Source organism: Crocodylus siamensis, chromosome 5 (assembly GCF_052110815.1).
Source record: "Crocodylus siamensis isolate JL-2025a chromosome 5, ASM5211081v1, whole genome shotgun sequence".
NCBI classification, from domain to species: Eukaryota; Metazoa; Chordata; order Crocodylia; family Crocodylidae; genus Crocodylus; species Crocodylus siamensis.
This window is the reverse complement of record NC_143399.1, coordinates 118,546,017-118,569,315: the sequence shown is the minus strand read 5'-3', so window position 1 is coordinate 118,569,315 and position 23,299 is coordinate 118,546,017. Positions and strand designations below refer to the sequence as shown.

The window sequence follows — 23,299 nt, the reverse complement described above, 5'->3', positions numbered from 1 at the left end:
TGGTGAAGTGTGTGGGGTTATTTTTCTTGTGTTGCATATGGGATGTATTATCCTATGCATTTGTACAAACGTGGATACTGATTTCAAAAGAATAAGGCCTTCATAATTTGGCGCTAGATACAACTTTTTGATCTAGCTTGGTCTGTTGGGCTGTGATAGCTTCACTAATGCATCTTCTTTGTTTCACTATAAAAAAAGTTAGAACTACTACTTGTATATTCTGAATCTGGAAAAAAATTCTCAAAAATTACTGAACTGACTGACCGAAAACTTCCAGGAAAAAAAAATCTTTGGGGCAGTTAACAGGTATGGTAAGCTTCAGTCCCAAAGGAATTTTGCATGACTGACCTGAAAATGAGGCCTTGGAACAAGGAACTCCTTTCAACAATCAGCGCTTAGAAAACAGTACTCAAAGTATGGGTGCTCATGTGTTGTTTTGTCACTTTAATGCAAATATTTGCTTCAACTTAAACATTAACATTTATATGAGCTTTGCATAATTGTCTTAAAAATGTACCGGCCTAAGCAAAAAAAATGTGCTCACCTACTCTGTGCTGGGATAATGATACTAATGAAAAAACTTACTATATTTTGCCTGTTTAAAAAAAAACACAAAACAAAAATGACTTGCTTGGGCTGAGTGGATCAGCAGAAGTTTACAAGTCGAATCCGTCTGTTTCTCTCCTATTCTAACTGCAACTTGAATCTGTTTAGAGGAAATTCCTTTCTTTTTCCTTTCCCATACAGATACATTTGTACATAATACCTTGTCAGTGGATGATGCTGTGCACTGCAGCCCCCAGCATCATTCCCTGTCTATTTTTGGTAAGTTGATTCATGCAGGAGAGTTGATGCTAGCACAACTGCAGAACCCCCAGGAGTAATGAGAGAGTAGCACCTTTGCACAGACCATTAGCTGCAGTTTGAAAATGCAGCAGAATCCCTCCCCTTTCCAGCTGGAAATCTCCACTTTTCTTTGTTGTGGAGTGCAACTTGTAAAATGCTGTCAGTAAGGAGAGAATGGGGGAGGAGAGAGCATAGAGATCCCCAATTAGATAGGAAGGAAGTTGAATGCTGTGTGTTCCCCAAGAGAGGGAGGTACAGCTGCTAAACCAGCAGAGCTTTTCCAGGACTATCATTTTAGATAGGCCTCTTTGTGTGGGGAGAAAGAGAAATTAATGATGAGAGCTCATGAAGAGGGTGGTCTGAGGGAGAGCCCCTAGAAGGGACTTGAGTATGATATGAGGAGAAGGAAAAGAAGGAAGGCTGGACTCTACCGCTTTGATTATGAGCATGGTTGCACTAGGGTAACTCCACTGGCTTCAGCAGTGTTACTCCAGACTTACACCACCATAGATGTGGCAGCCAAGTGAGATTCAGCATGTGTATGCGAGGTAGATGGAGTGTGTGCAATCATATCTGTTGGATAGCGAGTGTGTCTATGTGGGTGTAGATATATTCACACTCACACCCAGGATTGAATTGTGTTTGAGGTTGGCAGGGGATGTCACATGGGAGAGGGAATTCTGGGTGTGTGCTGGACCTTGTGTGCGGTGTGTAATTCTATTTATGAGGGAAAAGGTGAAATCTGTTTATCTAGTTAGGAAGATAAGCTGTGTTTTGAGTAAGGGGGTGGTCACAGGACATGTTGGCACCATCAGAGGATGTGCCTGGGGGTGCTGCAGTGGTGAAGAACGACACATCAGTTTGGTGCTTGTAACACCGCAAAAGGCTGTGGCCTAGCCATCCTCAGTGTGGTGCTGGGTGTGCATCAGTGAGTGCTCAGGCACAATTATTGGCATATGCTGGGAGCTGCACTAAGGCTGGCCATGCTGGCTCCTGTCTAGGTAGAGCATGTACAAAGTGCCTGAGTTGTGCTTTTCTGCAGTGCTCCCTTAATGGCACTTTCATTGATGGTGTGGATGTACTCAGGGTTTGAATTACACTTTGACTCTTGGGGAGGGGGGGGACTTTGCCAAAAAATGGGGCTGCTCATCATGATGCCCTAATAACATTGGAGCCCCCCCACCCCAGCTATGATTTTCAAAACTTATGGGGGGGCTGTTGTCTAGTAGACAGTGTAGACTATGTGGGTTGCTTCCTTTCCTGTGTGGTACCTACACATGTGCCTTGAGTGTGTGTGTGTGTGTGTGTGTGTGTGTGTGTGCGCGCGTGCGCGCTGGTACAACTTAGTCAATGGAGTGCTTCACTTTGGGATACAGGAGCCCTGCATTCAGTGCCCAGCTTGGCTACCAGGGCAGCCTTGGGCCAGTCCCACTAGCTCGCTGTGCCTCAGTGACCCCAGGGGGGATAAAGGTGTGGATCCCCCCCTTGTTGCTTGCAAGGGGCTCTGAGAGTCATGGCGGGGGGACACCACACTGAGAGAGGGGGGCATGGGTATGTGCTCCCTTATCGGTACTGGTGGGTGAGTGTGTGTGGGGGGGTCTGGATCCCAAGTGTGCGTGCCACCAAGGAGGAGATGCATGTGTGTGTAAGGAAGGGGGTGAGGGAGGGGAGTGTGTGTGTGTATGTGAGAGAGAGAGAGAGAGAGAGAGAGAGAGGAGGGGGCTGGTTGCACGTGTGTCTGTATATGTGTGTGAAAGAAGGGAAAGGTTGCACATGTGTGTGTATGTGTGTGTGAGGAGGGAGCTGGTTGCACACATGCATGTCTACGTGTGTGTGTGTAAGAGGAGGGAGACGGTTGCACACACGTGTGTGTGACAGAGAGAGGAGGGAGCCGGTGGCACGCATGTGTGTGAGACAGAGGCAGAGAGAGGAGGGAGCGGGTTGCGCACACGTGTGTGTGTGCGTGGTTGTGAGAGGAGGGAGCGGGTGGCACACGTGTGTGAGAGTGCGGCGCGGCGGGGGCTCGGCGTTGGCTCCACCCGCCTGGTACCCAGGCGGGAGGCGGGAGCGGGAGCGGCGGCGGCGGCGGCAGCGGGAGCGGCAGGCGCGGCGGCCGGCACTGCGGGCGGAGCTGCGGGCGCGATGGTGCGCGCCCGGCGGGACTGAGCCGGGGCGGGGGGAGCCGCCGCCGCCGCTGCCGCCGCCCGGGGCTGCCCCTTGCCCGCCATGAGCCGCCGCACGTGCGGGATGTGAGCTGCCCGGCCGCGGGGGCATGCTCTGTGCCCAGCCCGGCCTTCTCCAGGTAAGGGCCCGCGCTCCCCCGCCGCGGCATCTGCCCCCTGGCTCCCAGGAAAGAAAAGGGCCCGGATGCCCCCGGCCCAACCCTTGGCCCAGGCGTCATTGCACTCCCGGCACAAGTCAGGGGCGTGCGGGGTGTAGCTCACCCCCCGACACACATATTTAACCCCCCGCCGCCGATGTGTTGTGTGTTGGCAATGGGACCCCGCTGCCTCTGGGCTCAGCTGCCCATCCTGGGTGCTGGGAGCCCAGGCGAGAAGGTCCCCAGCTTGCTGGGACTCCCTAACTACAGGGGGAGCCTTGCTGTCCAGTGGGGAAGGGGCTCTCTGTTGAAAGGGTCCATCCTGCTGGCTGGAATAAGGGGCTGCGGGTGGCAGGTGGGGAAAAACAAAGAACCCCCCCATCATCATCATCATCATCATCATCATCATTACCATTATACTGAAACATGTTGAGTTGTTTGGTTGGAGGAGGGGGGAATGTGCAGCTTCTACTCATCCATTGACACATGACTGAAGATGCAGTAGCGGTGGGGGGGTTTTGTGCTTGTGTGCCATAGCATTTGTTTCAGGGCATCCTTAGTGTGTGTGTGTGTGTGTGTGTGTGCATCCCAAACAGCATCTTTATTTTGGGCTGCCTGATCTGCGAAGGGAATCTACCTCCATGCACAATATCGGATGCTCTTGTCGGCAGGGGGTGGGGAGAGGTGGTGTGGGTTTTGTTCTCCGTTCAGCATCCAGGATCTGCTTGCTATGCTTAGCCGTTGGCCTGTCATCTGAATTTTACTAGCAAGCAAATAGCGTAGAACAATTAGGAGTTGAATGCCATCAGTCGTTGCCTTCGCATGGAGAATGTGAATATATAGGTTGTGATGAAGAGTCCCATCCTGGGTTTTGATTTCATTTTTTTTTTTTATTGTTACTATGTCTGTTTCAGAGCTTGGCTCCTTGACAATGCAGCAATTTTTTTTTTTTCAACAGACATTTCTGTTTGTTTCTTTTCCCCAGTGTATGCTCTGAGCTTATCTTCTATCATTTCATGTTTTGGTTGCTTTCCTTTATTTGTGCGGTTACATCATTACATTATTTAACAGCATTCAAATAGTCGGAACTTATTCAAGTATGTTAGGATCATTGGTGTGACCACACATAAATATAGCTTGTAACAGTGTCTAGCAGTGCTTGGATCATTGTATAGCATCACTGCCTGCAGTTTATTTGGTTTCAGTGTATATCATGGGCTCTGCAATTTTTTTTTTAATAGTTGCAGGAAAAATTACTTGGCCTGGATCTAGGGTTTTTTTGCATCCTTCCATTTAGAGCTGCAGTATTGCCTTTTTTTTTTTTAAATGCTGCACTCAGCAGAGATGCGTAGAGAGGCTGTACAACAGTCACTCGAGCTACCCCCTGGTCCATGCATTTAATAACCTGCCATCTGATTTGGTGGGACACACATCTCCGTAGAAAAGGAGCAGCAATTAGGGAATATGGTACTGTCTAACCAAAGATGTCACATAGCAGGTGGTGAGCTGCGCCTTTCTGATTAGTGATCATAGTAGGATTGTAGTTATTACAGTAATTCATTTTAGCTTGGGGATTCATTTTGAAAATTTGGATTTTCCACTAAGTAGGGATTATCATTCTTCTGTCTAGTGTGCGTTTTGGTGAAGAAATGGAGTGCAGCATCTATTCTGGCTGCAGTCTATATTTGTTTCATTCCTGTCTCTGGAATACACACATCATTGGAATGCATAGGTTCAATGTTGATTTCCATTCTGGTACCAGAAATAAATAGTAAAGGCAGTGTGCTTTTAGTCAACATAAAAGATTCATCCCATTATTGGATTCCCAGCCTGGTATGGGAAGAAACCTTTTGTCTGGTTAGCTAGAGTAACTGTTAGTTCTGTTTACTTGCTTTTTTGTCTTTTAACCTAAGTGTAACATTTTTTTGAATTGGGGAGTTAGCTAAGACCAAAGAGTTGTTGGGTATTCAGTATTTGTGAAGAGCATCTCAGGGATCAGTGGCATATGGCACGTCATATCTCTGGTATGACATGTACAGTAATGTGTTGCTGACATGCATGTATCTTTGGGCTCCTAAATGGCAATGGGCTTTCAAGTACCACTCAGCTTTGTCATAAGCATCCATATTTGAAAACACAGTGGGCTAGAGTGTCAGCTGATGCTCAGTAACTCTAACAGGAAATATAAATACATGATGGTGATTTATTTAAAAGCAAATCACGTCTTTACAGTCACAACAGCTCAACTAATTAATCAAAAAGTCACCTGCTTTAAATTTTTAAATGTTTCCAATAAAGAATTGCCAAGTGGAATTTTATTACACTAAGAGCTGTATGAAGTCTTTGATACGTTCTGCATACGTGGGCCGTAGTTTAGTATTCTTTGCTAACAGAATATTTCAGGTGAAGTTTTGGGCAGGTTACTAGTGACACTAAACAGCCCTCATGGGGTAAGTGACACAGTTAACCTCTTGAAGACCTCCAGTTGGACAACACTGTTTTAAATTATACCTCAAAGAAACTTCTTGGTGTGTCACAAATGTATCTGACAAAAATAAAAGAACTTGCAACAACTCCCTAATTTTTCACTACTTTTGCTGTTTGTTTATGTTTTACTATCTCTTAATTTTGACAATAAAGAGATGAGTCGGTTTCACTTTGGGTTCAGTGTTTCAGTCATTTCCCTTTCAGGTTTTCACATGCTAGTACAATTCTTCAATACTTAAATAGTAAAAACTGCAGGGAAATGTTTACTTTAAAAAAAGCAAACCCTCCATGAATGTAATTCTGTTGGCTTTCAGATTGGTTAGTGTTTATTTTGACAGCCTGGATTTGGGGCCAAATTTTCATGCAGCTGCTGCCTTAAACTCTTTCTGAAATGGACAGCAGAATGTTTTTGGATTTCTTTCCATACTTACCAGTGAAAACTGTACAGGGATACAAACAGAAAAAGGAAAAAGTATTAACTATAATGAAAGATGTGCTGGGGTATCGCATACTGCAGCAAATGAAATACAGCCATGTTTTTGAGCCCAAATGAAGTTAAAAAATAATTAAGAAGAAAAACTGGCCAGTTTCTTTGACATGTTCAGGCCAGGGTTTTATTGTTATAGTCAATGAATGGTAGCCAGAGGACTAAGTAATAGCTTTATGAGTCATCCTTGGATTTTGTCAGCTTTTCCATGGCTAGGATGTCCCATACTTGAGTAATTTCTTCTATTTCAAGTGGGAGGTTTTTCAGTGCCATTCTACTGCAGTGTTGAACACAAGCTGTTTCCTGTGTGCCTTGCTACTTCCGTATAGATGTGAGATCTAGACCAACTAAGTAGTTGGAAAAAAGTTATTAGCAAGCTTTCGGGCACAATCACACTTTTGGCCATAATTACTCTTTGGGCACAATCACCAGTTCTTATTCTCACTGACATCCTGTCACACTTTTAGCTTCTTTCATTCCTTGTAGTCTCAGAACAGCAAAGACTTCCCATACCTAAAGAAGGATGATTGCATCCAAAAGCTTGCTAAGAACCTTTTTCCAACTACAGGTACTTCTCACTTAATGTCGTCCTGGTTAACGTTGTTTCGTTATTACGTCATTGATCTGTTAGAGAACATACACTTTTAAAGTCACACAATGTTCGGTTATAATGTTGTTTGGCTGCCAACTGCTGGTAGATAACCGCTGTGACATAACTGGATTTGCTTAACATTGTTTTGCTTAAAGTCACATTTTTCAAGAACATAACTATGACATTAAGCAAGGAGTAGCTGTACTCGGTTTAATAAAAGATATCACATCTACTCAAAGTGTCCTTAGATCAAAACGGCTACAACCAAAAACCTAGCTACGTCCTACTTCCTAGCTACTTCCTGAGCCTGACTTTTCACTTATTTTCACTTTTTGTAAATTCATTTAATACTTGCTTGAGGTTGATTTGAAATAGTGTTAAACACAATCAAGTCAGTGCTATTAGGCTTCAGGTGTACTTGGGAGAGAGGTGAATGACCTCACACAGTGCAAGGCAGTGGGCAGTCATGCTCACTACCCAGTTCCAGGGAAGAACATGTAGGGCTTTAGTATCCACTTTTCCATCCTTTCTCAGATAACTGTCTCATGGGCTGCCAAAGTGGTTTGGGCTAATTAAGAATCACATGCTACATCTTCTGGGGGAATAAGGAAAACCCACCTTTTTACAGTCATTTGATCAAGCAAAAACATGAATATAATTGCTTTAGCTCAGCATAAATAGCCCTGATCAGGTTTCAGTGTGGACTATACTGTGTTGATGCATCTATATTTATCATTTCCTGGAAGTCCTGAAAATTCCTGTGCTCTTAGCACTTTTAGAGGCCCTAAGTGCAATTCTGTGGTCTTTTTACATCACAGGTAGCATGGTCTATTGGATAGAGTACCTGACCAGGGGTTGGGTGATTTAGATTCGCTTCTAAGCTCTACTGTTGATTTGCTGGGGGACTTGAGGCATTCTGTCTTCCCAGGCCTCCTTTCTCCCCCTTTGATTTGTTTAGATTATAAAGTCTGTAGGGCAAGGACTGTTTCTTACTATGTGTATGCTTTGTACTCAGCAGCATGGTTCCTTCTGTTCAACTGGGCCTTAAAGGTGTATTCATAATGCCAGTAAAAATAGTTCCATTTGTAAGGATCGTGATACTGTTTCCTTAGCATTATAAAGAGGGTGGGGGGAACCCTTGTGCCTATTTTCAAAATGCACAATCTGCCAAACTCACGTTAGCGATTTGTGTATAGTGTATAGTAGCATGCAAAGTTCTTTGAGGACCTATGCAGTCACCATTCCCTTGATTCGAAGCAGAAGGTCCGTGGGAGAAATTGTATGTGCAGCAGTCAGGGTAGCTATTATTGAGACCTTAGCTGAAGTTTCGTTTTATGGATTTAGTAAAACAGACTCTCTTTTTCACACTTTCGAGATATTTTTATTTTTGTGCAGATGCCGGTAAAGTACCAACATTTGTTTATTTTGAAGCCTTAATTTAAATTCCCATCTGAGTCTTCAAGCAAAAGTGCATGGGGTTATCCCAAAATCAACACGCACTTATATTTGGGAGTCATTAACCCCCAAAATGGCAATACAGGCCAGAATGTCGCCTGGACTAAATTAGCTCCCTTTGGATAAAACTGAACTCTGATTAAACAAATGAGTAATTGCTTATGTGGCATCCACAGAATTTAAAGCTGATTTGACTGCACTTTGTCCTCTACCCAGCCAGTAGTCATCTGGGAAAACTAAGGTGTTGTTTAGTGGTTTAATAATTACTATTATAAATTCTTTAAATATAGTTTTGCTAATCAGCACTTGAATACTAGAACCTAAATTCTGTCACCTCACTGACTTGAATTTTTCCTGGGACTACACAACAGATTGCTAAACCAGACTGAAACCTGGAAAACTCCTAGCTCAGTGATGGTTGTGATTCCTAAATAGAGGTGAACAAAGGCAATTCATCTGGGACCAGCCTAAATCTCACTGGAAGCTGCTTTTTGAGGTTACTGATCAGTGCTCTGTTGGCTTTGTGGGAGTCAGGGCAGAGTGGTATTACTGTACTATAGCATGTATGATAGCTGCTCCCCAGATATGTATGACAGAGATAGACGGTTAGAAAACTAATTTCTGTCATGTCCTCTTCCTTCCTGCTGTGATGGAGGGAGAGAGTAAGCAGAAGAAAAGTAATTGATAGAAGGGCTGAAGAGAAATTTGGACAAATTCTGCTCTCCCATACATTGGTGAAACTCTTTTGAAGCCTGAGGAGCTACAAAAGTACAAGTGAGAACAGAATTCAGTGGTACCCGGTCCCTATTAGTGCTTCTGTCCTTTTCTCCAGGAAGATGGACAGAAGTATTACCTTAAAGAAGTATTACCTTCAAACATGCAGTGACAACCCTGGGTGGCCATACATTATATGGGCTTTGGTAATGTATATAAGTAGTAATAAGGGAGGCCAAATTCAGGCCATGTCACTATTGTCAGTATCTCTTTATGAATAGTTGAAATTTCTATTTTGTGCAGTAACTTATGCCAGTCTCAGGGCAATGGTAAACTCTTCTTTTTGTCCCATTATAATAGGACAAGTGGATCATGCATTGAGGAAGCAATATTTATTGATTTAATAAATGTAATTAATATGTATTAATTAATTCTGCCATTAATTTTGGGCAGAAAAGATGTCATGTGTAAGATCAGTCATTTTGACTTTATGTGGAAATGGTTACTTTTCATATGCAGCTCCATGTTTGAGGAGATATATTGTGTGATGTAGCATGTTTTAAACAGGTAGATTTCAGTTGCAACTTATTAAATATGTAAGAGGAAAAAGACATTCAGGCAGTGGATGAAATATTTAATTCTGAAGTTGAAACATCAGAATTCCAGGCTGAATACTGTTCAAGCTTCAGGAAAGGCACATCAGCTGTTAAGGTGTATGTGGTCTGAGTTAGGGAACTGTAGATGCTATGCAGAGATTGGGGGTGAGCTCCTTTCACAAATATAATTTTTGCAACTTGCATGCCTCATATTGTCTTATATAGCAGACAGTACAAGGTCTGCACCATGACTCAGAAATATTAGATAGACGGTCTGAGTTACAACAGTAACCTGAAGCCAAGGAAAGAGCACTGTTGAGTCAAGTCCTGTGACTGGAAAAGAACAGAACTACTGCTAAAGTTGATAGGAAATTTTCTCAGTGAAGGACAAAAACATCTAGTTTATATATCTTTACAAAACTGAATATCTTAAGGATTGTGGGCCGTTGACTTACCAATCTCAAGTATGGAAGCTTCCTTTGCCTTGTTCCAATATCAGTTATAAAGCAGTAGAGGTATATGGATTATTGCCCACCCCAAACATTCATGTTTTGAACAAAAAATGCTGTGTCCTTTATTTGCTTCTGGTTCTGAGTTAGACCCTCACCCTTCAGAATGTCTTCTGGTCACATTTTCAAGCTTTTCTCTTTGTATTTGAGGCTTGGAAATCCTTCTCCTTTTTTAAACCAAACCCCAGTCTTGCGTAATCCTTTGACTGAAAGATGGGGCTTTCAGTTCAGAAATATTGCATTTTTTGCAATGAAATTGTGACAGCTAGCAACACAATGAATGAAGGCTGCTGGTTTTGTCTTCTTTATCTTCTTTTTCTTTAGTAAAAGCAAAGCAATAAAATTAAAGGCATGGTCAAATTAAGCTTCATACTTCTGTCTGAAATGCCTGCAGTCTTGGTTTATTAATGCACCACTTCAGCCTTGTGCTATGTTGATAGGATATAAAATATCTTCTGTTGTGTATTTAAAAGGCCTATAAATATGAAATGGAAGGTGGTGAAGTTCTGGCTATGGCTTTCTCTTGTTTGCTCTTCCTAGCTTAGCTGTAGTGTGGGCCAATATTTGTGCAGATGTTTGCATAAATTTAATCCAAGAGATGATGTGGAGGATTGGGCACTGAGAAGAAAACATTCCTGAGAATGATTTCATCACATGAGTCAGTAGCACAAAGGTAGAAGTCTTCCTAAGTCCCATTGTTGTTACTGACTGCTTATTAAGAGCATGCTGTCTAAATGTTGTCCTTATTTCTAGGCTCTAGCGTTTCTGCATTCCCTATAGAGTTGTGCTTCAGTTCAGCATGGAAGCTAACTTGCTGTTTGTACTTAAGTTCTCATTTGAAGAATTAGAGGTTTGCCTGAGTAGTGACAAGATCTTTTTATCTTGGTCCAAATGACAGTGTGTGTTAATCCTGAACCATATCTGCTTCCAAACTTCCACTTTGAATTTGTTCTTATTAACCAGATTATGTCTTGGGCATTGCTGTGATTCTACCTTTGAGATTTTCTTAAGGGTCTCCCTTTCTCCACATCTGTTTCTAGTCTCTTAATAGGTTTGGCTTTAAAAAAGAAGACTGGATAATTAATTGTGAAGTACTATAGTTATCTGCAGCATGGCTCACTACAAATGTAGCAGTTTCTAGGCCATGTAATCTTATATCTCAGACAATGAAAATATGGATTAATAATTCTTTTAAACCTAATATGTTGTCTTGGTTGTATCTAATAACATGATGTAGGCAAAAACCTTAATGTCCATATTTGAACAATTATATGAAGACATTCCTAATAAATGAAACTATACATAATGTCAGCATAAGTGTCTGAATGCTAAAGTACTTCTGTCTGGCCCTGACTGTGTAAAAACAAGAAGCAGGTGCACAGAGGAGCGGACAAATCAGAAAATGCTTAGACTAGGGTAGTAAATTAGGGCATCGCCAAACAGAATTTTCATCCCATTGGAGGGAACTATGGAGAAATTGGGGCATGACTCCTCCTGATATTAGTACTGAACAGTGATGCTGAAGGAAAGGGAAGAAACCTCAAGAGGGAGTAGAGTGAGGCCATGTGCAGACAGATGTTTGAGGGCATCCTGTAGCTTTGCTACCTATAGTTAGGCTGCTGAAGTTTGAACGCGGGGAAGGAGACAGATGCCAGTGGCATCTCCCAAAAGAGAATATAGGCAGACAGAAATCTGGTTTTAAGAAGTAGGTCCTGCATCTTTCTTGGAGCTGTTATGTGAACTCTTTTTGGAACCCACCAGCCATGCTCAGCCCATTGCCCTGACTCTGTTTGGATATTTAGTACAAACACTGGTAATCTGGGTATTCCCATGAAGGTGGCAGGAGTAGTTAAAAGGTTCCTCTGCCCTCTTTCTTCTATACTGTCCATCTGTAATAGAATAACCAAAATCTGATCTTGGCTTTGTAAATTTACCTGCATATGAATAGTTGGTTTTTCTGAGGCCTGTGTTTGGATATGGAGGCAATTGCTTGGATTTGGATGATGGGTCTGTCTTGATTAAGCTTCCCTCACCCTATAAAAACAGCCCTTTATGTGTGTCTTTTGTGGGAAGGATGAAAAAAATGATCCTCCAGGTTACAAGAGGCATAGCTGGACTAGAAGAAGTGATGTTTGCATCTGGAGGTTCTTCTCTGGAGTGTGAATGTGCTTTGTAACCCCCTCCCTTCCCCCCCAAGAGTGCTTAAAAATAATTTGATCCTTGAATGTCCTTAAGTTTGCCCAGTCCTCAAAAGAGCCATTTTAGCAATACATTAAACGTAGTGGGATGTCCCATCAAAAAAGTATGTCTTATCCCCATTCTATTTGCACAGCAGAATGTGCAGCTAATGGAAATGTGCACTTCAGAAAGGTTTTTTTTTTGGTACAAGAAAGTCAATTGCAGGTAATGGTAGGTTTTGGTGGTTGACTGGCTTGTGTATAGAGCTTTGATTCTATATACAATAATCCTAATTACCCTTACCAGGTATAAACTGAAATAGGAGAATTGATGCAAACGTTTTTGTGGGAATTATTTGCTAGTATGTGATTCTGTCTCTTGGCCATTGTGGACAGGATCTTTTAATACTCGGGCTTACGCAGATCACGCTCGCTTTAAAGGTCAGGCTTAATTTTATTAATAAGGGTTAAACAAAACAAAATCAACTATGCTGGGTGCACCAGTGAGCACCCACTCACACTGGTGTTGTATCTCCGGGAAGGGTCACCGGGATCAGGCGGGTCTGGCGTCCTCCCCTCTGGCTGGCCAGGCCGAAGGTCGCTCCGAGTCGATTCAGTCCGTGCATTCCATCGGGTGCGCAAAGACCCCAAAGTTCACAGCGCGATGTTTTTTATACTCTCTGTGATGCAGGGCGGTCTAATTACATGTGACGCTTTCTCATTGGCCCGAAGTGGCGACTGTCACATTATTGACAGGCCCTGGACTTCCCCTTGAGAGACCCCGTGCGGAAAATTCCAGCTGCATGGTGCTTCCACGCTGCAGCCCCAGAGTCTCCCATCCACCCAGCACTTGTTACATAAACACTAAACACATGCGAACATGGCCACCTATAGCACTTAGCAAGTGCAAAATAATTACAATATGCCCCCCTGGCCATGTGAGCCAAGTGGCTTACAACAAATAGGTAAACGAACTACTACAATAATAAGATAACAAAAGGAACGTCAAACAGCTGTGAACATTGGAGTTGCTTCCTTTACTTAACACACTCTAAACTTTAGAGGGAAAATGGGGCAACGGCCCAAACACTCAAAGCGCAGTTGAACAGGAACCTTAACATGTCTAGTTCAGTTCAAGGTAAGTATTACCATTAAATTTAACTAGTTAAACAGAAATGGAACTTGGCTACTGAACTAGCTCTATAATGCGCTTTGCCTCATTTCTTGGGGGTTAACATTTGTCTGGGGAAAGTGCTTGTGATGTGCAATAAGCATGACAGATGTAACGTGACGTCGGATACAATGGGCAACTAGGCCAATACAACAAGACCCAACTAAAATCACAATCAAGATTGTAAACAGGGGGGTTAACAGATTTACTAACCACGGCGAAAGCCGAAGGTTAAATAGTGATTCGAATGTGCTTGTTAGCCAATTGAAAGGGGTCTGAACGATTGTGCGTGTGTCTTCTGCTACCTTGCGTATTTGGTTGATAGCTTTGGAGAGGGGTTCTGAGGCATTATAAATGACGAGACAGCAAGTCTCATGTGGTGCAGTGAGGTTCAACGTCGCACAGAACCCACCCTCTTTAGCTAACATAAAATCCAATACAAGACGGTTTTGGAACGCCATTTTAGAGGTGTCCTGCAGCTGGTGGTTAAACACTTCTAAAGCATCTGCCGTACCATTGGCGAGTCTTGCCAACAGTTCTAAAGTCTGTAACTGCTGAATGGCTAAAGCAGAGGCAGAAGCACCAGTGACGAACATACCATATAAAGTCCATCTGGTAGCAAACTTCCTACGCTCAGTGTGGGTCATATTGGACCAGAATTTTGGTTCTCCCATGACACCTGTGATTTGGAAACTACGTTGTGGCATTCCCGAGTGTTATTTGGGAGCGTAAGCGGGGCGGTCCAATGAGTGACATTGGAAAACTGATAAGGGCATAGGGTAACCTGCACCAAGATACAACAAACGTTCAAGTGATATGGAAAATGACTATATAAAATGGCCTGGGTTGAATTTTCATCCCGTTGGCAATAAAACATGGTGTCACGGGGAGCTGGAATTAGCCCCACTAGTGGGGGGGTATTTTGTGTCGTAAAGGGCTAATAATGACTTGAGATCCGAGCTAAAGTGGTTGGTAAAGGTTTTGAATGCCTTACAGTGAGCAGATAAACCAAAATTGCTCCCTATTGTCATAAAAGCTTTTGTGGAAAGCAAATGGAATGCTGTAACATCTTCAAAAGCCCTCCTGGACATGGACGTTTTGAAGGTACACGGAATAGTGTGACACCCCAGCCAAAAACACTGGGTGTCGAGGGTAGAGAGTTTAACTTTTACTGTTTGTAAAACGGCTTGAGGAAGTGACGGGATAGAAAGAGTGACATTATTGGGGTCGGGCATGATGGAGTGCGGTGCTCCCCAAGGTGGCCCATGGGTAAGATTAAAGCAACCCTGTGGCACATCTTGGACCGTGCAATTAATCGGGTGGGTACCATTCCACTTCCATGCATAAGTAAGGGTTTTAACGGAACAAGTTGTTCTACATGCTAAATAGTGGATAGTTTCGTTACCGGAAGAATTACGTGTAAAACTCAAAAATAACTCCGTGTAATTAACAGGGATAACAGCTATACGAAAAGGGCTATCTGCAGCTGAGGTGGGTGCATGGGCACAAACTGAGCCTGAGGTGTGTCCAGTAAGTAACATCCACTCCCGTGAGGTGCAGAGGAATAAGTTATCCGCAACGGGTAATGGGGATAAATCTAAACTTCGCTTCACGCGTTTTGTAAAGGAAAGCATTACAATGACATTAGTTAACAACAAGAAATAGATCAAAAACAGTAACCATAGCTTCCGACGTCGGCGTGGGATTACACTCGGTCCCGATGTGGGGGCAGTTGCTCCTGATCCCCTTGATCTCCCCACAAGACTCACCCATAGCCCCACAAATGACAGGGGCAGTGCCCGTGGGTCTTGCGGTGGCAGCGCAATGGATGGGCGAATGAGAGGTTCAGCATCGGCCTCCTCGTCCTGTCGACGGGTGGACATCGCGAGGGGATACCTGACTTAGAAAACAAACAGTTGTTAGCTTAACAAAACACTGCAAGGCTTTAGCCAGTTGAAATGTACTAAATGCTCACGATCATCGACTGAGTCAATTAAACGGAGCTTGTAGGTATGGGCTAAAGCCGTGGGTTCAACAACCATGCCAGGAAATGTGGGTGGATACATCGCCCTTGTTTCCTGATCGGGGGAAAACAGATACGCCAGCATCAATCGTGGAACGCCTCTTCGGGATAGAGAAATACACTGTGCCGGCTAATGCGTTGGTAAACGGCTGTGAATGCGGAGTGTGGGTCGGTTGGGCCCCCTCATGTGCCTGATGTGGCTTCTCGTGACTAGCTCCTGCCACTAGGGCAGGGAGCGAAATAGGCCATGGGGTACATGCAATTTCTAGGACATTGGATCCGGGCAGGAGTCCTAAGCTGTAACTTCCATGTGTGGTCAAAACTACAGCCTCCCAGTGGCTGAGTGTTTCATGACCGCATTCCAAAACCAGACGTCCTAGCCACTGGGTTGGCGTCTCATCGCTTTGGCGGGCTGTCCTGCTTATGAGTTCATTCATTTCACCACGATCACGGTCTCTAGTGGTTCGCTCGGTGATAATGTTGCCGTCGTTGTCCTGGAGGGTTTTCACAATCTCAGTAGGATGAACCTGAAGCGGAGGGGTTGGCACGGAGTTGGGCGCTGACGGAGGAGGCGCTGGAGAAGGAGGCGCTGGAGGAAGAGGCTCTGGAGGAGGAGGACGAGTCTTGCCCCGCCCTTCAAGGAGTGGCGGATATAGCGGCGTCACTGGTGGAGGCAGTGCCTTGTCTCCCAAATATGGTGGTGGGTCAGTAGGCAGAGCAGGGGGCGGGGGCTCTGGCTTGTCTCCGCCACTCGGCCGTTGTTGAAGGGCGCCATCTTTGCTGGCGTGGCTCATGGTAACGACCGCCACTTCATAATCATTCAAGCGGTTAAGGGTGGATACGAGGGTTTCAAGACAAGCACGCAAGCATGCGACTTTCTTTCCCTTCTTTTTCCCTTCTTTTAACACCCCAAGATCTTCAGCTAGGGCGTGCAGCCGCTGGTGACTGACGCCGCCGGGGATCGTAGATGGAGAGGGGGGAGCGATTCCTTGCAAGCACCCCTTGTCACCTGCAAGCACCGCGATCACCTCCACACAACCGTCCCACTCTTGGGAGGGGATGGCATCCCATTCGGGAGGGGGGAACTCACTGGCTGTGGCGACCTGCTCCCCTTGGGCCAACGGGATAGAGAAAGCGACTGCAGGATCTATTAATATGCAGCCGAGAGCGTGGCCTGTAAGACGGGCTTCCCAAGGTCTCCTGGGGTCTTCCCCAAGCCACACACAAAATACTTGGGTCCCGTCATTATCGGTGTGGCTGGGAGCCTGATGAAATTGCAGATGGCGCCAAAGTTCATCAGCGTCCACAAGCTGCCTGCAGCCGGACGCCCAAGGACATGCCTGACAGCGGGACTGATCATCCCTGTCATGATCTGCAGCCGACCATCCTGTTCATGACGCCATGTGGACAGGATCTTTTGATAGTCGGGCTTACGCAGATCACGCTCACTTTAAAGGTCAGGCTTAATTTTATTAATAAGGGTTAAACAAAACAAAATCAACTATGCGGGGTGCACCAGTGAGCACCCACTCACACTGGTGTTGTATCTCCGGGAAGGGTCGCCGGGATCAGGCGGGTCTGGCGTCCTCCCCTCCGGCTGGCCAGGCCGAAGGTCGCTCCGAGTCGATTCAGTCCGTACGTTCCGTCGGGTGCGCAAAGACCCCAAAGTTCACAGCGCAATGTTTTTTAATACTCTCTGTGATGCCGGGCGGTCTAATTACATGTGACGCTTTCTCATTGGCCCGAAGCGGCGACTGTCACATTATTGACAGGCCCTGGACTTCCCCTTGAGAGACCCCGTGCGGAAAATTCCAGCTGCATGGTGCTTCCACGCTGCAGCCCCAGAGTCTCCCATCCACCCAGCACTTGTTACATAAACACTAAACACATGCGAACATGGCCACCTATAGCACTTAGCAAGTGCAAAATAATTACAACAGCCATATTTAGTGTGTAGATGTTGCTGTTTTTCTTGACTCAATCCTACATGCACTCTGCATGTCCAAAACTGACTCTTCTTGTATAAGTAGTCCTGTTGCTTTCAGTGCAGCAACTCATGTGAGTACAGTTAGTATGTCACTGGTTGCAAGATCAGAGATTATATGAGGCCAGTTCTGTTTCCAGCGTGCTGTGGAAGAAACAGACTGTGTATGGCATTAAGGTGTGTGCTGATTTAAGAGTGTATCATGTAGTAGCTCAGAAGGTTTATCATGGATAATCTGCCTGGCTGACTTGTGACCTTTTTGTAATAACTCTGAGAAATAGACAGTAGATCAATCTCCTTGATGGGCTAATAACTTGCAGGGAAACCAAGTTCACTTCTTAATAAAGCCCTGATCCAAGGAAGGACCCAGGCACTGCAACTCTGCACTTGGCTGTGCTGATGCTTGGCAGCCTTGATATTATAGGGGAATGCAGATCTCTTGAGTTACGTACTTAGGTTCCCTGTATAGTGCAGGGGAAGGAGTCTTGCAATGAGAGCCTTGGAAACCAGCCTGCTAAGCAGGAAGCCATGTTAAGTGAGCCAACAAGGAAAAACTAAAGAAACTGTGAGGTTTTTTAAATCACTCCTTTCTACACCATTGCTCTGTGCCTCCTTCACTTGAGTCACAACCTGGAGCCCCCTCATGAAGACGGGCACTGAAGCACTTTGTTTCAAAAACAGGAATTGCTCATTTCCTTTGAGAAAGCGGTGATGACTTTGCTCCTCCCCTTTGGATACAGTAACTTATTGGTTAGAGCAGAGATGTTAAACATATGGCTCATGAGTTGGATCCAGCCCATGGGCCAGGCTTCTGGTGGGCTACCAGAATGGAGGTATAACAGGGGACCTCAACCTTGTGTATAATGGAGTGGGGAGGAAAAGAGACTAACAGGGAGCCAGGGGGCTCCTGCCACTTTCTGAGGGTGCAGCAACCCCAGCTGATTTATGGGGTGGCAGCTGCAGGAGGGCCAGCTGGCCCTTAATTAACAGGGAAAACCCCTGTCCATAGCTGAGGAAGGCACATGACAAAAGGGGCATGGCTTCCAGGCATGTAAGCTAGAGCCAGATCAGGCAGGCTGATCCTGCATATTGCAGGGAGTTGGTTGCAGCAGACACTGGTAGGCATCTGAGCTGTTCCCTGGTGCTGCCAAGAGAGAGCTAAGGGGAGCTGATGGCCTGCAGTGAGTCTGCAACCCAGAGCTGGGTGGGTTTTCTATAGTTGTCAAGCAGTGGCCTCTGTTTATGTTATCATAGAATTGTAGAAAAGTAGGGTTGGAAGGGACCTCAGGGCTAGAGACAGACATTCAAAAAGCCTTAGCCTGAATTGATTCAGTCTTTGCAGGTTACTCTAACCTGCCTAGGCTGAATCAGATTGTAACCACACAGACATCCCCTCTGGACTGAAAAAATACAGGCACATGCAGTGTGCAGGCTAGAAGCAGGGGGAGGTGCTAGAGTAGCTCTCCCTTCCCTTCCACACTGCTGAGCTCAGGGGGGCATGGCCAGGCACTGGCAGCACCTCTGATTAGGGAGGGGTTCCCCGCCTTGCTGGCCAGCCAGAATGCCAGCATGGGTTTACAGAGCATTTGTCACCCCATCAGCAAAACAAAAGGATCTCTCATTAGTTCAGACTCTACTTAAACAACTTTTTTCAAGGAGGGACATTACCGGCTACCTGTTGATTAGCTCTGAAGAGCCCTAAGCCACTATCTTTTTATCCTGTCTCCTACAGCATGGACCTGCTAGCTTGTGGTCTGCTAGCTAATGCTGAAAGGTGTCAATGTAAGGCAGAGGGGAGGGGGGAAACCCTGCTTCATCAGGGAGTGGTGAGGGTGAGGGGAGGAGCAGGAAGAAGCTAGGCAGACCCTGGTGTACCTGCTGTCTCATGCCAGAGCTGCAGCCAGGGAGCAGAGGAGAGGGGCCAGACCTGCTGGGCTGGAGCAGAGCCTTGCCTAGGGCTGCAAAGCATCTGGGATAATGGAGGACAGTGATTTAACTTAAACTAGGAAGGGGTATGGGACAGATATTGCATAAATTGGTTTGACCCAAATCAGTTAAGTCTGATACTACATTCAACTAAGTTTATCTCAGATTGGTTTCAGCCATTTTCAAATCGGTATATGTGCACTGAACACCTGCTCTGTTACAGGTTTAAACCAGTTTCTGATCACTTAAACCAGTTTATGTGTAACATCTGTCCCTAGCCCAGGAGGTCATCTAGCCCAATCCCTTGCTCAAAGCAGGATCATCCTGAACTAGATCATCCCAGGCAAAGCTCTGTCTAGCTAGGTCTTAAAAACCTCCAAGGATGGAGATTACACTGCCTCTCTGGGTAACCTGTTCCAGTGTTTTACTACCCTTCTGGAGAGAAAATTCTTCTTAATATTTAACCTAAACTTCTCTTGCTGCAACTTGAAACCATTGCTCCTAGCTAATGCTGAGAGCAGTCTAGCTCCATCCTCTCTTGAACCCCCCTTCAGGTAGTTTAAAGCTGTTATTAAATCCCCTCTCAGTCATCTCTTGTCCAGACTAAATAAGTCCAGTCCCCTCAGCCTCTCCTCAGAAGGCATGTGCTCCATCTCCCTCACCATTTTCATTGCCCTCAGCTGGACTTTCCCCAATTTGTCCATCCTTTCTGTAATGGGGGGCCCAAAACCAAATGCAGTACTCTAGATGTGGCCTCACCAGTGCTGAATAGAGTGGAATAATCACTTCCTTTGACCTGTTAGCAACACTCTTACCAATGCAGCCCTGTATGTCGTTAATGTTCTCAGCAACAAGGGCACACTGTTGGCTCATAATGATTTAAGCTTGAGACTGGAGGGCCAGGGTGGCTGGTAGTAGGTATGGAGGCCGTGGAGGGGTGCCTGGCAGGCACTGAGTAGCAGACAGCCAAGCCTGTGGTCAGGAACCCCAAGGGCTGTGGGCTGTGGGCTGGAGCAGGCTGAGGCTAGGAGGGTGCTGAGCTGAACCAAGAGCAACCTTACTGTGGATCAAGGATGCCAGGGGATTCTGAGCTGAACAGAGAGCAGCCTTGCTCTGGATCAGGGATGCCGGAGGGGCTGGAACAAAGTGCAAGACAGGGCCAAGGGACCCAGAGATAGAGAGAGGGGTAAGGCTGAGAACTGGGTCTGAATCACTGGGCCAACGCTGGAAGCCTGTAGTCACAGTAGAGAGAGGCCAAAGCCAAGAAGGCTGAGGCCTGTAGCAAAAGATGGAACCAGACAGTGTAACATCTGTGGGGATGGATGTGGCTGTAAGGGTGGAGGAGGGCCCAAATTTAGCCCTTAAGGCAAGTAGGGCCTGAGGGAGTGAGTACCGAGAGAAAGGGAGAGAGTAAGCGAGAGGACCCTAGGCTCACCAGCCTCCAAGGGCAGCTTCCCTTCATTACTTTTTAACACCAACTCATGGCAGAATAGGAAATAGGGTGAGACCCTGAGACACTCAAGTGAGGGCCAGGCAGGATCAAGGGCCACTAGAGACATCACGGTGCCATCCTGTCACAGGAGGGATGTGGCCTGCTGCAAAATCTGGGGATCTTGGACTCTGATGCACATGACCAGTGGTGGTAGAAGGCTGAGTGAGGGCTGTGTTGACAGCTCACCTGCCCTGCTGCTACCATCCCTGGCTTGCAAAGGAGCCCTTCAGTCTGGATCTGCCCCTGGGCATGTTTAGAGTTTAACACCTCTGCCTTAGGGTGCTTATCTAAGTTCAGTTCCTCCTTTCACAAAGTGTGGATTTAAACCCACACCTCACTCCCCCTCTTTCCTCTCTGTCCAAGAGTGCTCTGATTACCACGGTATCAGTTTTTTCTGGGATGCAGGAACTTGCAGCTCCTTTTATTGAACCCTGGGCCAGTTTGCATTAAAGAAATAAAATAATTGGCTGGGAGGAAGCAGAGAGAGAGCGCATGATGTTTCGTAGTGTTTACGGCACTCATCTGGACAAGGGAATTCTTGGGTTCCACTCCCTAATCAAAAGGGCCACTTACGTATTTTGATTTATGTTTTTGATATTGAGTAGATGTGAGACCACCAAGACTGAGGTGTGTTTGTGCATGGCCAGAAGCAAAACTTTCAGGTGCCTGCGCACGAGCCAGGAGGCTGCTCCAATTCACTATAATTACAGTGCATCAGAGCAGACTTGATTAATCCAGTCTGCTGGAACATGCTAATTAGCTAATTAGCATGGTCTAGACAAGCCTCCATGTCTCATGTATCAGTGTCCCTGCGCTTCAAAATGGTGGCAAGGGTGCTTTAACTAGAGCTCGTTCAATGAACTTTAGATAAAGCATCCCCGCAATCATTTTGATACAGGAGATGCTCAAGGCACTTCAATTAGAGCGGCTCTGAGAGCCGCTCTGAAGGGCCCCACTCCCAACTCCTGGAGTACGAGTAAAAACGTGCTTAGACACCAAGGGAGCTTTAAAGTTGAGTACTAAGTTGCTTAGGCAGTTTTAGCAGCTCACACTCCTGGGTTTGAGAGCCTTTTATAAGTAGGGATCTAAGCTATGTATTCCTTCATTTGACTTTTGGAATCTGGCCTTAAGTGTCTATGTTGTGGTGGTATTCATTTATGAGCTTTGAGCTGTCTTGAGGATGTCCAACCCAATACATGCAGTTTCTAGTTAGCTTGGTTAATGCAAAGCTTTCAAATTGTTTTGCTTCAAACCTATTCTTAACATGGTTCGTGGTGGCTATAAAAGAATATGGCAACTGTGAGGTGTAATTTCTCATAGTTAAGGTGCTCATCTCCCCTTGATTAAAATGGAAGTTAAATCCAGCAACTGAATAAAAGCTCCTGTTTTCCAAGCTGAAGTGAGAGAACTTCTTGTTGTTTTTGCTCTAATAAGTATGTGTTTCTGTAGTGAAAAGTGACTAAAAAGATAAGGTCCTCACATATGTTATTTTAAGGACTTCTGATTAAAACATGCTCAGTTTATACATCCTGTATATATTTTTCTTAAATTGCTGTCCTTACTAATTCAACCTTAAACCTGAAAATTGAGTTCCGTGCTTTGTGGCATGTATACAGTCACTAGTAACAGAGTCTTTTGGTGAAATGCTGTCCTTATTATTGTCTGTTTCAGTTTGTCTTCATATGCTGCCTTCAGTTATGTACATCCAGCTCATTGGAGCACGCCTGTAGCCACAGGCAGAAGAAAGAGAGGGCATAATCTGAGAAGGTTGGGGTGAAAGAAGGCAGCCTTCTAAATAGGACTAAATAATGTTTCCATTGGATGGTATATGAATTGGATAAAATAATCTAGTTCCATCTCAAACATCATCAGTTACTTTGCAAGGATTTTTTCTTTTGTATGACAAAAATGGTGTCTATGTCTTTATCTTTGTGCACTTTGATGTTTTTGTTGATTTGGGAGCTCTTGGCAGTCGGAGACATTACTAAGGATCACTGTGGAAGTGGCTCTCATTGATCCCCTTTGCAAGGATGAATGAAACTGAGAAAAATCAAATCTTTTGCTACTAAAGTCAGCAGGCAAACCTTGAATGCATAGATAGTAGGTCTAACTGAAAAGGACATACTTTTACATAATCACTTTAGGGAACCATGTTTAAGCACAGAGGGCTCCTACAGTTGTGCAGAGAGTCGGCTCTGACGCGCTGGAAATCCAGTGCATCAGAGCAGACTCGATTAATTGAGCCTGCTGCAACATGGAAATAAACGCACTCCAGCAGACTCTGGCATCACATATATAAGCATCCATTCACCGAAAAATGGTGGGGAACGTGACGCTTGGGCACTTTTAATTAGTGCGGCTAATTAACGTGCGCACACCCCTTCCCCCTCGACTCCCAGTGCATGTGTAAAAATGCCCAGAGTTGACGAGCAGACTTTCTTTAGAGACGATGAAATCTTCCTCTCACATAAATACGTATCTCCCTTGTATTGCCTTTCTTTTAGTAACTTGTTCCTCTCT

At 45.2% G+C, this 23,299-nt stretch overlaps 1 protein-coding gene across 5 annotated transcripts in view; it reads left to right on the top strand.

The window, feature by feature from the left end:
- Positions 1-2,846: 2,846 nt before the first annotated feature.
- Positions 2,847-23,299, top strand: part of HECW1 (HECT, C2 and WW domain containing E3 ubiquitin protein ligase 1) — a 406,215-nt gene continuing 385,762 nt past the window's right edge. For 4 of the 5 annotated variants that reach the window (XM_090050042.1, XM_090050044.1, XM_090050045.1 and 1 more), the window contains exon 1: positions 2,847-3,148. In XM_090050042.1, coding sequence (XP_089906168.1) covers positions 3,119-3,148 — 30 coding nt within the window. In that variant the 5' untranslated portion in view covers positions 2,847-3,118. The remainder of the gene's footprint in view (positions 3,149-23,299) is intronic. The other variant, XM_090050043.1, reaches the window with a different exon arrangement.